The sequence below is a fragment of the Sardina pilchardus genome, chromosome 7 (assembly GCF_963854185.1).
Source record: "Sardina pilchardus chromosome 7, fSarPil1.1, whole genome shotgun sequence".
Taxonomy (NCBI): domain Eukaryota; kingdom Metazoa; phylum Chordata; class Actinopteri; order Clupeiformes; family Clupeidae; genus Sardina; species Sardina pilchardus.
The window spans coordinates 23,607,104-23,620,726 of NC_085000.1; the positions used below are offsets into that span (position 1 = coordinate 23,607,104).

Sequence of the window (13,623 nt, forward strand, 5' to 3'; positions counted from 1 at the left end):
TTTTGTTCCACCTGGAAGTGATTGGTTTTGCTGAAGTTAGCTTTTTTTTTTTTTTTGCAGTTTTGCCTGAAGGCCCACCACCTAACACTGCTAGGATTTATTCGCTCTAGCAAAACTTACACTCAACCCTCCTCTGTCTCACTCATATGAATCTGCCTATAGGATTCGTTACATTGCCTGTCTTTCAGGTTATATCTCATCCTATGTTTTATATGGCTGATTGTGTTGTTGTGACACATGAAACAGAGCCATGCATTTTCTAGCACCATATATTGAGACAACTGGACTCAAACAGAACCTTTTATGAAGCACAGTTACTGTAAGACAGACCATCATCCACTTTGATATTGAATTATCAACTAGCCTACTGATTAAATCAAATCTGTATCCACAACAGATTATGGGCTGGTATTCCTGAATAAATAAATAAATAAATAAAACTCAGATGTAAAATCTAGATTATCTTTTGCATGTGGTTTGAACCATTCTCAAGCTCTGATGATAATGAAATACATGGAATCCTTGTATCTCTGCCAGTGGCTAACGGCAAAAAAGGGAGATTTGCATACTTCCCATGAAAGACTGACAGCAAGTACACCTCCCACGGAAAGCTGCATGATTAGATATTAGATGCAGGAAATTCATTTTCAGGTCTGTTGGATATTTTACAATCGGCAATGGTCTTTTACAATTTTTATTCTGTTTTTAACATTCTCTTCTCGATTTATTGCCTTTTGTTGTTCATTTATATTTAAGTCGTTTTATTTCTTTATGTTTTACTTTACTCAATTTTCATTTCTTATTCATATTTTAGTTTTTCTTACTCTATTCTGGGTTGTATGTATTGCACAGAAAGTTATAAATATATACAGTATACAGTATAGATAGAATCTATTTGAATAGAATCTTTATATATGCTGTATAATATGTATTTATTCCACTGCTTGGTTGAATTCCCCATTGTCCTGTGTTCTATAAGGGTGCATTAACCGTATAGGTTATTTGCACACCTATGAAGTAGTTCCAATTTGTTGGCCGTATCACACTTGAATATTAATTCGCCAAACTCGTTGTGAAGTTTAAATTAACTGTCACGTTGCATTCAAGTTGTAAAATATAGACGTTCAGAACATAGTAACATTTAGATTATGACAAAAACACAACAAAATGGTAGCATTTTGAGGAGGAAAAATGGCATGTCTAAAATTACTCACCCTTTTCCATGTCCCCATAATGATTCTAGACCACACCGTTTTAGCAGCAATCTGGCTTTTTGGGCAGGAACAACTCTTTGACATCACTCTGGCCTTTTTTGACAGATTGACTCTAAAATGTTGATATTGTTCTTTGCTAACCATTTCTTGCCTCGTTTGTCTGTATGTTTTGGATCATTGTGTGGTTTAATGGTCCAATGGCCCTCTATTGGGGTTTGTCTCTTGGCAAATGCCTGATCTTTTCGGTGGCACATCTCATGTCTTAATCTGGGTAAAAAAACAAACAAAAAAATCAGGTGTGCCTTTATAAAGGTTATAAGCTGAGTCGTGCATGTTTGGAGAAGAGTGATCCATGATCAGTATCCATGATGACGGAATTGTCCATTTTTGGATGGGGTAAAAATTTCAACCACCAAAACACCACACCACAGTGTATAGCTATAGAACTGCATTAGTTTTGGTTGTTTTTCAGACAATGGGACCTGGTGACCTTCTCAAAGTAAATGGTAACACTAAAACAAGTGGCTACATTAAGATTCTTGGAGGAAAAGATAAGGCAGTCTGTCGAGAGATCTGCCCCAATAGAACCATTAAACAACACTGATCCAAAACATACTGTCAAACAAGGCAAGAAATGGTTAACAGAGAATAATATCGACATCTTATAGTGGCCCAGCCAGAGTTCAGACCTCAATCTGTCAAAAAAAAAAGATTGATGTAAAAAAAAGGGCCGGTCTAGAATCATTGGAGACATGGAGAGGCTTGGTAGACATTATAAGAACCACGTTGAGAGCTGTGAGTGCGAATATGTTTCCATTGATTATTTTAAAAGGATATTAATGATTTAGGACATACAATTTTTTATACAATGTTAGAAAAGATTAAAAAGCTTTTTTTGATTCCATGTTTGTCTTACATTGTCTTACAAACTTTTTTTCAGACAGAACAAAAATATTGATCAAGAGAAAAATCAACATTAAATCAATATTTGCCAGGGGTATGAATAATTTTGTTCCTAACTGTGTGTGTGTGTGTGTGTGTGTGCGCGTGTGTAAAGATAGATTCTATTTGATTTGATGAATGGTTACTATTTAATTGTCTACTATCCATTAATTATTAAAATAATTCTGATTTATAAGAATTGTTTGCCATATAAATCTGTCTAGTCTCTGACTGTAGACTGTCTAGAGAGCCTTTCACACAGCCAAACCATCGTCATGCCTAGAGTACCTTGTAACCAATCAAATGTCACAGATGCCTTATATATAATGTTCAATTAAAAAACAAAAAGACAAAAGACCTTTCACATTACAGACATGACACTTCCTTGTCACACAGAATTTGAAAAGTAAGGTTTATTTTTCGTCCAAAAAACCATCCATCCAACAAAAACAGCAACAACTAAAAAAAAAAAAAAAACAATAAATATAATTGCAGTAATATCTGATCCACAAGAGCATCACCAACTCGCCAGTAAGGGTATATATGCACACACACCACAAACACAGAACTGTGGCTGTCTCATCCTCATCAGGTTATCATACCCTGGCCCCTCCCACGAGCGTAGGCAGCAGAGTAGTGTTGGGATGGTAGGGGTAAGGCAGGGAGACCGCGGGGTGCAGGGAGGGTGGGGGGGAGGGGATGATGTGCGACGAGTGGTTGTAGGATAGGAAAGGGGCAGGGCCCAGTGAGTAGGAGTCTGTGTGTTGCTCGGAAACCGGGCCCCTGGATAGGTGGGCGTAGAAGTCCGTCTCGGACAGGCAGCCTCGCTTGACCTTCCTGCTGTTGCTGGACACTTTGCGGTTGCGTGTCTGGATTCCATCCTTTTTCATGGTCAGAGGTCTGTTCACCTAAAAACCACACACATTTGGAAAAACAGTTAGGTTTGTGTTTGTTATTTATTTCTTTTCCACTTTTACATCTCATGCAGGTGGGGATCGTGGCAAACCTTCACGATGATACAAAAGCAAATATATTACATTTATACTTAATGATGGAGAGAGATATCAATCAATAATATTACACTTTCTTGGGGCAAATTTTAACAGTCGAAGTAGAGAGATGTTCTTGAGTGAATTCTGCAGTCTTGTAGCTTTAATCTTCTAAATTCTACATTTGGAAGACAGTTACAGTTAGGATGCTCACATTGTGGAGTTTGAAGTAGAGGCCACAGGCGTTGCATACCGGTTCGCCGCTGGCATTGCGTCTCCACAGGGTTGTGGTGCTGGTGAGGCAGTTGGCACACTGAGTGCCCACCCTCTTGCTCACAACCTAGAGCGATGAGAGAGATGTAATGCGTTACACAGGTACTACAATTATAGAGTAGCACAAGACTCTTTGCTTTTATATTACTACACAGAGGATACTACACACATACTACACAGATGACCAAGTAGGAATCTTGGAATTTGAAGCTTTCAGGATGCCTTTCTTTGAGTATTCTGAGAAATCTTCAAAAGTACTCTTTCCCCTGACACTTGACAGTGAATAATAATAATGAATGTGAACAAAAGAAATGCAGACCTTCCAACCAACAGCATGATCCTACAACAATCTAACAATCCTATTAATCATTAAGAACTTTACCAGTCTCTTCTTGGGTCGAATGAGAGGTCGGTTCTGTCCATTCATTTTGTGGTACAGTCCGCAGGCATTGCAGAGGTAGTGGCCGGTACCATCTCGCCTCCAGAGTGGGGTGGCAGTGGCCCCGCAATTCACACACTCCCTTGCCTCTGTCAGGAAAGAAAACACACAAAATTCTAAATTCACACTCACAATGTACACAATGTCCCTTTACCACTTCAATTCCATACTAAATGGCTGATACAATTACATGACTTCTATCGAGATTATGAACCTACTGTTATATCTGTATAGCTGTATTGAAACACTTTGTTTTGCACCAGAGAGACCGAGGTTTACCTGGAGGGTAGAAGGCCATCTTGTTGCGCATTTTGGGGGAGAAGGAGGAAGGCAGGTACATAGCAGTGCTGCTGTGGTCTTGTGGAGAAGTCACGTATGCGGTGTAGTGCGTGGGAGTGTACTGGTGAGACTGTGGCGAGTGGCCATAGCCCCCGGCTGTTCCTGGGCCCACCAGGTGGGGATCGTGGAGACGGGCAGCCTCCTCAGCCCCTTCCTGGGGGGTCAGCCTCTCCCCTTTCACGCACTCCTGGAGCCGGTGGTTCTCCTTGAAGTCCTGGCCAGGGCCGAGGGGCTCCATCCTCAGAGACTTGAGGGAGGAGAGAGAGGCAGCGGTGGGGAGGAGCGATGGGGAGAGGTGCTGGCTCGGGTGGAAGGAGGCTTTGGAGAAAGGGCTGCTGTGCCAGGAGGAAGAGGAGGTGGAGGATGGTGGAGGATAGGAGGGAGTCGGAGTTTGCCCTGCCGAGCTATCTAACCAGGAGATGTTGTTCAGGAAGGGAGGGGAGGTGTACACCTGCCGAACTGTTAGAGAAGGACATGCAGAGAAAATGCAGAGGCACAACTTGTTAAGAACAAGTGCCTCATTTATTTGAATCAGTATTTTGCGCATTTTAGCAAGAATCTTCACTAAATCTTTTCCAGTAACTGTAGCTAAACTGTATTATACTAAATATCATATTTTACTGTTCCCTCACTTACTCACTCACTTACACAATCATTTATAGTCTAATTTAGTTTACTTCATCGACGTAGAGGTAGAGCAGAGGTCAATAAGTAAAACTGTGTATCTGTGCATATTTGACATATTAGCGTGAGCGTATACTTTTCAGCCACAGTCGTGTCTGTAATGTAATGTAATGTAATGTAATGTAATGTAATATAAATGCCATTTAGGGCTTATGTTGCTGACCTGGACTGTGTCTGTATGATGCCGTGTGTCGACTGTAGGCTGAGCTGGTGAAGAGGGACGGCAGCACACTGAGGTCAGACTCCACGCCAGAGAACGACGGCTCCTCTTCAGGCGGAGGCAGGAACGCTGACTCGGAGGAGAAGGCTGCCAAGGCCTCAGGGGGCAGGAACGCCGGAGACAACCAGCGCGACTGTGACTCCATGGAGGTGTCCATCACTGCTGCTATACACAGCCAAACATGAACACAGTGATGCAGAGGGAATGACGGTTCAAAATGGTTCCAATATTATTAAGTCACACAGCCATATGGCTAGGGCAGAGCATTACATTGTTTTTCCACAAATGCGAGGATGAAATATGGAAATGTAGATAGAGCTTTTTATTCTTCCCACAGAAAAAAATAGCAATCAGCATAGATTCTCTTTTTTTTTAATTACATAAGGAAATAGTCTACATTTTTATATAAATATCGGTCATTGCTCCTTCATTTGCATATCTGTGCCAAGGTTAGAGCTAACAGTCTGATACGGAGGACAAGGATATGTCTGTAAAGAAGGGCACATAGGCTGATCACAGGTGCCTGCTGCCGCAGAGAACCATTCAACTCTTGAGTGGAGTTAAATCACTCACAACCTCCACTACAAAGATAGGTATGATGTGTGGAGGATGTGACTAGCTACAGGTGTCTGAACGAAGCAAATGCACTTTCTCCTTTTGTCAGATCATTAGTTCAGTCATTAATTAGTGTAATGAAATTTGTGATGATGGCACTCTGTGCTGTATTAAACTGAACTGAGCACTAAACTTGCATATATAAAATGTAAAAACATGGATTTCCTCAATTAAGTGCCATTAAGTATGCTACATAATACACTACAATAAATACACAATGATGACATACAATCATTTTGCCTTACTAAGGACCTTGTTTCAGCATTTGTCTGTTCTTAAGTATGTATCAAATACATTTTGAGGTTTGAAAATGTGCACCCAGATATCCAATACAATGCATATGCAGCAATCAAAAGCACTTACCTGTATATGGAGTCTTGTATATCTCTGAAGCAGATGTAGATTGATAGAGGAAGGGGAGAGATACCATGTGGCACAGCGGGTGAGGGATAACTGACAGTGAGTTGCACTTGCTAAGGTTAGAAACAGGGCACAAAGGGAGGGCTCAACTTTAGAGGGTCAACTTTAGAAAACACACTTTGAAAGACACACCTCCTGCACCAGTTATTCTGAGTGTCAGGAAGTGCATGTCAGTGGCATCTCGTAGAGAAAAAAATACTTCTAGTCTTCTAGAAGTTCCATCATTCCTGTTTCTGCTTTTAACACTGTAGAGTATAGGAGTCTTGATAATCAACATGGATTTTAGCACTTTAGCACAGCTTTGCCACATCAGTTTGATTCCAATTGCCTTGTTAATTCTTGCATCATACTTGCAATCATACAAACAAGGGCATGCTCAAAATGTCTTGAATTTCCTAACAATCAAGTTTGATTTACAAATAGGATCACATCAGTAAATATACATTTGGTTCAGGACCTTAAAATAGATAAGTTGGTATTATGTGCTCTCCAGGTTAGATAGATCAATTCTGGCAATTCAAGAACTTCAGTTTAGAGTTAGTGAGTCAGTTCATCAGTTCAGTGGTGCAGTATCATTATCATAACATAAAATGTCATAAACCTATTAGACATATTGATATCTCATGTCAGTCACTTCACTTGACTGAAAGAAACATGTATATGTCAATTTAAACAAACAATTCAAGAATGACAGTTTGTGAAGCCTGAATTGGCTCTGACCCACTGACTCTGGTCTTTCTAAGTTAATCTAAGCAATTGCTCTATAAATTGAGCCAAAGTGTTTGTCAGACAAAGGCAAGCAACAGTAAAAGAATGCAAAGGAGATCTGTTGATATCACCGCTACTGAACTGAGTGAGTTGAGTGGAGAGCTCGAATGCAAATACAACAAACGCGGCAATCATGCTGAGAGATATGGCCTAATAGCGCCCAAGGGGACCAGACAGTAGAAGGACTGTGGAAGTAATTTGTTAGGCAAAGCGGACTGTTCTTTTCCCTTTGTCTATTCATTTCTCAGGGAAATTCTGGAGAGGACTGTGTGGGTGTTGAGGGGGAAGAGGAACGGTGGCTGACATGGTAGTGTATGACCAATGCTTTGTGACTGAACACTCACTTGAAACCAGATTTGTAGGGTGTTTGTACACTTAAACCCACTCAAGTTGTACATTAGGCTTTGGAGTGCATGTTACATCCTGGTGTCAAGAAAGTCCTGTAATATCAAAATTATAAAAATATGCTAATAATATTTCAAATGATACACAACTGAATTTGATATTTAAGAATGTTTGTTTCAATTCTCATTCTTGTGTTACTTGATTCTAAAGTGAAATATGCATTGTAGACAGAATCATCTTGGCATCTAGGCTGCACTTTCATCATAGTGTCTATGCTGCTCCGCACTATTATGCCCTCACCATGATAAAAATTTATGATAAGGTATATTAAGCTATTAATAGCACCTAGCGTTTGCATGCATGAAGATAACAGTTGAGTGTTTCCTTTATAGCTTTTCAACAACGCAACCTTAGTTGGGTAATAGACAGTCACAAATGGAGGAAGTGAAATTCAGAATAGGTGTAAGCCTGAAGCAACCTCAGATCATCGAGAAGAGGCAAAAAGATCAGACAGGAAGTGAGGTGAACCAGGACAACACTATAACAAAGGGCAGGCTAATAATGGAGTTGACCATTTTAGATATTAAAAAGAGGTAAAAACACAATAGATCAGACATTGCCAATTTCGAAGGGGAAACTTGGTTTGGTTTGGTTTGGATTGGTTACGCCAATATGTAAGTGTTACGATGTCAATTTGTTTATATCGTTGGTCTCTCCAGAGACTGTATTTTAATCGCATAATGAGACTTTAATATGCCGAGTAAATAAAGGCCGTTTGTATACGCAAAATAAGCCATCCAACACACTGGTTACAAAATTACAAAACCAAATTTGGATTTAATGTTTAAGGAAAAGTTTTCTGTACATTTACTCTATTTTTTTTTACACATATTTACAATCTGATAATTTTCAACCATATTTACAAATCACACATTCACAAAATACACAATTTTTCTAAGTCAAAAATGTTATCTTGAGTTTCTTAGGCAACAGGGTGGCTGTTAACCTGAGGGAAACTTCCATGAAAGAGCCTTATCTCCACTGTACACCACCCGATTCATCCTCTCCCATCCAAAACCACCTCCTCTTATCTCTAGTTCAAACACATGCCCCCATAGCACAAGTGGGAGGGCTGCTCTACTAGTGTGATACTTTCCAGTTACACCACACACCACTCCACCCCTGTTGGACTCCCATCCTGAAATGTATTTGTCAATTAACAAAAAGAGTTTGTTCACTGAGAGTATGGACCACATATGAAAAGTAACCAAGGGACTGAACTATTTTGTACACTCAGATACATTATTACATGAATGATAGTAAATACATCCACATGACCAACAAAAAGGAAATAATAAATAAAATTCACATTGCGATCATCATATCAATTATTGTGCATATCCCTGAAGGAGGGCGGGATCTACCAAGCTTTCGTGGAGGGGTCGATCTACAGAGAACTCGTGCGGGGGCTGGAGACGCTGGCGGGAGTGCTTCCCCCCACGCTGGGGAATGGGTAGCTCTGAATGATGGGCGGGCAGGGGGTCTGTGAAGAAGTAGGGATGCAGCAAGGCCTGCCGACAAAACAAGGAGGAGATACAGCACGTAAATGGCAATCCTCTTAAAACCTTCTACAATGTGCATTTGAAAAGGATGTGAAACAGTGTGCTATCTTCACAGACCTGCTTTTGAGGGACTGATGAGCTGAATATAGATATATTAAGGGTTCATATATTAACTCAGGTGTAACTAGGTAAACCTTTAGGAGAAAAGAGGCAGACCTAGGGCTATTTAAGGGCGTATTCACACCAGGAAGGTCCGTTAGTTCACTTGCTTTGGTCCGGACCATTTTTTTTTCTCTTTTTTTTTTTCTTAGTGAGGTTCGCTTTCACACTGTGATTAATTGCAACTGGACCAGAATTTATTAACAAATACACATGTGCTAAGGTCGTTCAACCATTGGCCGGTAAAAGTGCAGGCGGGGTAAAGAATAAGGAAGGAAGTCCAAGTTGGCCCACGTAAATACTATGGAAACTTTCCGTACTGTACTCGTTATTATCCTAGCAATATAGTTTATACAGTTACAGCTTTGCAGAAGTGCTCGAGCGTCAAGACCGTTTGATGCAACATGAGTTTAACAATATCATGCTCGTAATTTTGCAATGACAAAGACGTGCAGCAAAACAGCTGAGAAGGAGAGCTCTCCTGTGTGTCCAACATGCTACACTAACAGCAGGCCTACGGAAGACAACAAGTGGGTCTCTGTCCACTTGTTTGGTCCGCACCAGAGTTCGAGTGATTGTATTCACACCAGTCAAAAAGGTCCGAACCAAGCAACAAACAAACTTGAGTTTGTTTTAATCAAACTAAACAAGGCAGGTGTGAAAGACTATCTATTAAAAAAGACATCATGATTTCAATATCAGTGTGAGGACAGACCCTGCATTATAAAGAAGCAAATTATATTTTAGAATCACATAGAGGGCATCCCACTAAGTATTTCTTGCTGACTTGCCAAACACTGAGCCATAAATAGATTAGTATCTTCAGCCAATATTATGTATAACTGAAATCTCTGGGATACAAGTCTTTTCAAGTTTCCTGAATATTTCCAGACTATGCTGAAACTTTAATCATAGATTATAAAGCTACAGAGAGTCCCACAGACGTCTACAAATCAGATCATAGCCACAAATTAATGTTAATAACCGTACAATTGCGCAGTTTACAATAGAACAAACCAACAACACATTTGCATGGCAGTGCCTGGTCACCTGTCTTGCGCTGATTCTCTGCTTTGATGGATAGACCAGGAACTTCTTGAGCAGGTCAACGGCCTGAGGGGAGGTGTCTGGAACAATCTCCTCCAGAGGGATGGGAGGGTTCTCCTTGAAGGTGATCTTGCTGTAGTCTGGTAACTCATTGATCTCCTGTATAGCCAGAAAATAATTTAAATATGAATCATGTGAGCATGGAATGATGGCAGATCACAAATTCTGTATTTAGAAGTTTTATATATGGTTATTGTAAGTTTAGACACAGAATGAGTGTCCGTGTTTTGTTCTATCAGCACAATATCAGCACAATTTCTGTTTCTCACCGGCCACACACGCTGATTGGGGGTTCCAAGCACCCGCAGAACACAGCAAAGCTGCTCGATGTCATTTTCTCCAGGAAACAAAGGGGAGTTGTTCAGAAGTTCCCCAAAAATGCAGCCAACTGCCCTATAAACAGACAGAACTCTTAGAGCCAGTGTGATTAAAGCAACATGTGCTCTACTGCCATCTGCTGCCTGTTTAGGTGGATATCTACCTACATGCAGGATTATACAGTAGGACAGAACCTGCTTGGTTGACTTTAAATACAGAGCCTACAAGTAATACTGGAATACTTGAGCAACTCACCATAGGTCCACACCTTCATCATATTTTCTGGCACCATAAAGAAGTTCGGGTGCACGGTACCACCTACAGAGAAAACATCAGGAGTCATGGATACACACTAACCATGGGATGGTAGCCGTGGATCATTAAAGGAATGAGTGTGCCACTCAGAGGTCAAACACGACATGACACTAGTGAGCCTATATTATGCACATACAATGCATATCAACAGATAGACCTACATCTTCAATAAGGCAAGCCTATAACTAAAATTTGCTTTATCTTCCAGTTTCTTAATACAGTTTCTGACATAATGCTACCTGGTGGCCACTTGATGACTGTAAAGCCTTTCTCCCTCATTGGAGAAAAGTCTGGCCAGACCGAAATCAGCTATCTTGAGATGGCCGGTGGAGCTTATCAATAGGTTGGCTGGTTTTAGATCCTGTAGAGGCAAAAGAAACAGTAAAAATCCAATGACCGCTCCCCTATACAGTTAAAAAACAAAGGTTTTCACTGAGCAATGACTATCTTTAAGGTTTTATAACCATTTACATCAGTGTCTGATGTTATATTTTCTCCATGAGGCCCTCGTTTATATTTACTGGCCCAGAAAAGTCACTTCTACACATCTCACATGCTTAGCTTAGCTTCAAGCAGTTCGCATCACAGGTGAGCTGAGCTCAGGATCACTGGCCAACCAACTTGCCTGACATGCTCTTGCCTGACATGCCCTGGACCAGAAGAGCCATTAGCTTATGTTCAATCCTGATTTACATGACATAAAAACATTTTAGTCTAAACCTAAGTAAACTTTGATATGGAAGCATATGTTCCAAAATACAAATGAGAATGCATTCTGCAATATGCAATTCTAAACATTTTGAAAGAAAGTATTGCTAATGAATTAGCAATTGCATAATTTAATGTCTTTTAGAATTGCATTCTCATTTATTTAGAACATATGCTTCCATACTTACACGGTGCATGATGGAGTTTTCATGACAGAAGGCCACCCCTTTCAGTAACATCATCATGTAACCTTTGACCTGCGATTCAGTCAAAGGCCTCTCCGAGTTTCGGATGACTTCTGACAGGTCTGACAGCATGTACTCAAACACAAGAACGAAGCCTGTGCCGTGAGGGAAGACATCTTTCAGCTTCACGACCTGAAAAAGGAAGAACTTCAGGTATGTAGCATTTCCTTGAATTTACCCTTGGGAATCAATTAAGTATCTATCTAGCTAGGTAGTAGGCTATAGGCTACAAGCGTTGCAATATGTTTGGTTGATCAGGCCACTTACATATTGATTGTCCTCTATCTCTTGAAGTGCTTTGATTTCTCTAAGTGCTTGGTTAGGAATCCCATCCTCAAGCTTCCTTAAGGCAACTTTTTTCAAAGCCACCGTTTCCCCAGTCTAAAAAAATGTGACAACATTTCTTTGAGTTGAAAACTCGGGAAACAAGTGTCAATGTGCTCGTTGCAGTCTGTGGTCCCTGGTCAGTGTCTGTTTACGTTAGCATAGCAACATAGATTACGTTACTTGGATGGCACACAGGCTAAATTATTAGCAAGCAACATAGCCTATCAAATCAAACGCGATCAGCCCAACCTGTTAAATCATTACATTTGCTCCAAGACTGACAAATGAAGTTACTTGTAATACCTAGCAAATAAGAAAGGTTAAAGAAAGTCGAAGTTAGTCGAAGCATCTTAACTAGCATAGGATAGCAAATTGAATGACCTCGATATGTTTCGCTTTGAAAACGATGCCATGAGCTCCTTCTCCAATTCTACCTAATATACTGTATTGATCCATTGGTCAGATGTACTTCGAGGTAATCAGATGGATGCTAAATAGTTTTTTTTACGATTCATACAAATGCCATGTCCTACGCCAACATCATACATCATGCCCAAAGCTTTGATCATGCCTGCCTATTTCCATGGATACTCCGCGGTAACTTTGCGTTTCAAGCATGGGCGGGCCTAAAAACGTCGATCGCTTTGATTGGTCCAAACTACCATCAGTGCATTTGATTGCCTCTCTCCTTTCCTGATGAATAAATGGCTAGAAGCCAAGTGGCCTCATGGTAGCACAGATAGGAAAGATAAAAGGTAGAGAAGGTATGATACTTGCATACCATGAATAATAATGAATATACAAGAGGTAATGATTTCAGCTGCTTTTGCATTTAACCTAAATCCTTATTCCCTACCAAGAGAAAAAGCACATGAAAGACAGAGACAGATTTCCATTTCTTTTATATGTCAAGACACAAAAAGCAATCAATAGATGACCAACATGTAAAAACATTTTGTTACAGATAATTATATAAAAAAGGCGAGTTCTTTTTTTGTTTGTTTGTTTTGTTTTTCTTACCTCTTGCTACGTGAAAGAACTAATTTACAACTGAGCTCAAACTCTGGCTATGTCCATCATCTGTCACTCATTTCCAAATGCGAAAAGAAAACAAAAAAGTTTCTCAGATCCATCAAAAAAAAAAAAAACCCTATCCATCACAATACACAGACTTGCATCCCAAAACATCATCTGCAAAGTCACAAACAACCTAAAAAGACTGAATGGTTAGACATTTTCTCCAGAAGAAAAAAAAGAATACAATTATATCTAGAAACGTGTGAGGGGGGAAAGTCTTAAGGGGGAAAAAAAATCCATGTAACATTCAGCCACAGAAAGTGGGTCTGATGGAAAATAGACTAATATCAACAGGAGGGGTAGATGAAAACAATGAACATAATGTGATTTCCCCGCCTCAGCAAAGACAGTCCAACAGTAATCAAAAAAATCTAAAGCCTTTCCTTGTGGATCCTTTTGTATTGTTACGTTTTGTACAAATAACAATACAACACAAATTATACAAAAAAAAAAGAAAGGAAAAAAAACAAAAAAAACACTCCAACTCAAATCCTCTGTTGAACATGGTTGTAAAAACACTGTGGCTCCTGAGATAGCCACCATTTCGAACAAGCATA

The 13,623-nt window shown here is 40.0% G+C and overlaps 2 protein-coding genes across 3 annotated transcripts; both read right to left on the bottom strand.

Annotated features, from left to right (window-relative positions):
- Positions 1-2,561: 2,561 nt before the first annotated feature.
- gata1b (GATA binding protein 1b) lies at positions 2,562-6,199 on the bottom strand. 2 transcript variants are annotated; one of them, XM_062540078.1, is made up of 6 exons: positions 6,079-6,199; positions 5,044-5,262; positions 4,137-4,655; positions 3,801-3,944; positions 3,360-3,485; positions 2,562-3,064 (listed from the first exon to the last, which is right to left on the bottom strand). In XM_062540078.1, the coding sequence occupies exons 1-6, from the start codon at positions 6,143-6,145 to the stop codon at positions 2,745-2,747; spliced, it is 1,395 nt and encodes a 464-aa protein (XP_062396062.1). In that variant the 5' UTR covers positions 6,146-6,199; the 3' UTR covers positions 2,562-2,744. The 2 variants fall into 2 exon arrangements, with proteins under 2 accessions (XP_062396062.1, XP_062396063.1); XM_062540079.1 differs by having other exon boundaries at positions 3,801-3,946; positions 5,044-5,265.
- A 1,858-nt stretch (positions 6,200-8,057) lies between these two features.
- cdk20 (cyclin dependent kinase 20) lies at positions 8,058-12,581 on the bottom strand. The gene is made up of 8 exons (XM_062540080.1): positions 12,371-12,581; positions 11,930-12,043; positions 11,606-11,794; positions 10,949-11,070; positions 10,650-10,712; positions 10,346-10,469; positions 10,020-10,175; positions 8,058-8,819 (listed from the first exon to the last, which is right to left on the bottom strand). Exons 1-8 carry the CDS (start codon positions 12,443-12,445, stop codon positions 8,637-8,639), a joined length of 1,026 nt encoding a protein of 341 aa, XP_062396064.1. The 5' UTR covers positions 12,446-12,581; the 3' UTR covers positions 8,058-8,636.
- Between the last annotated feature and the right edge of the window lie 1,042 nt (positions 12,582-13,623).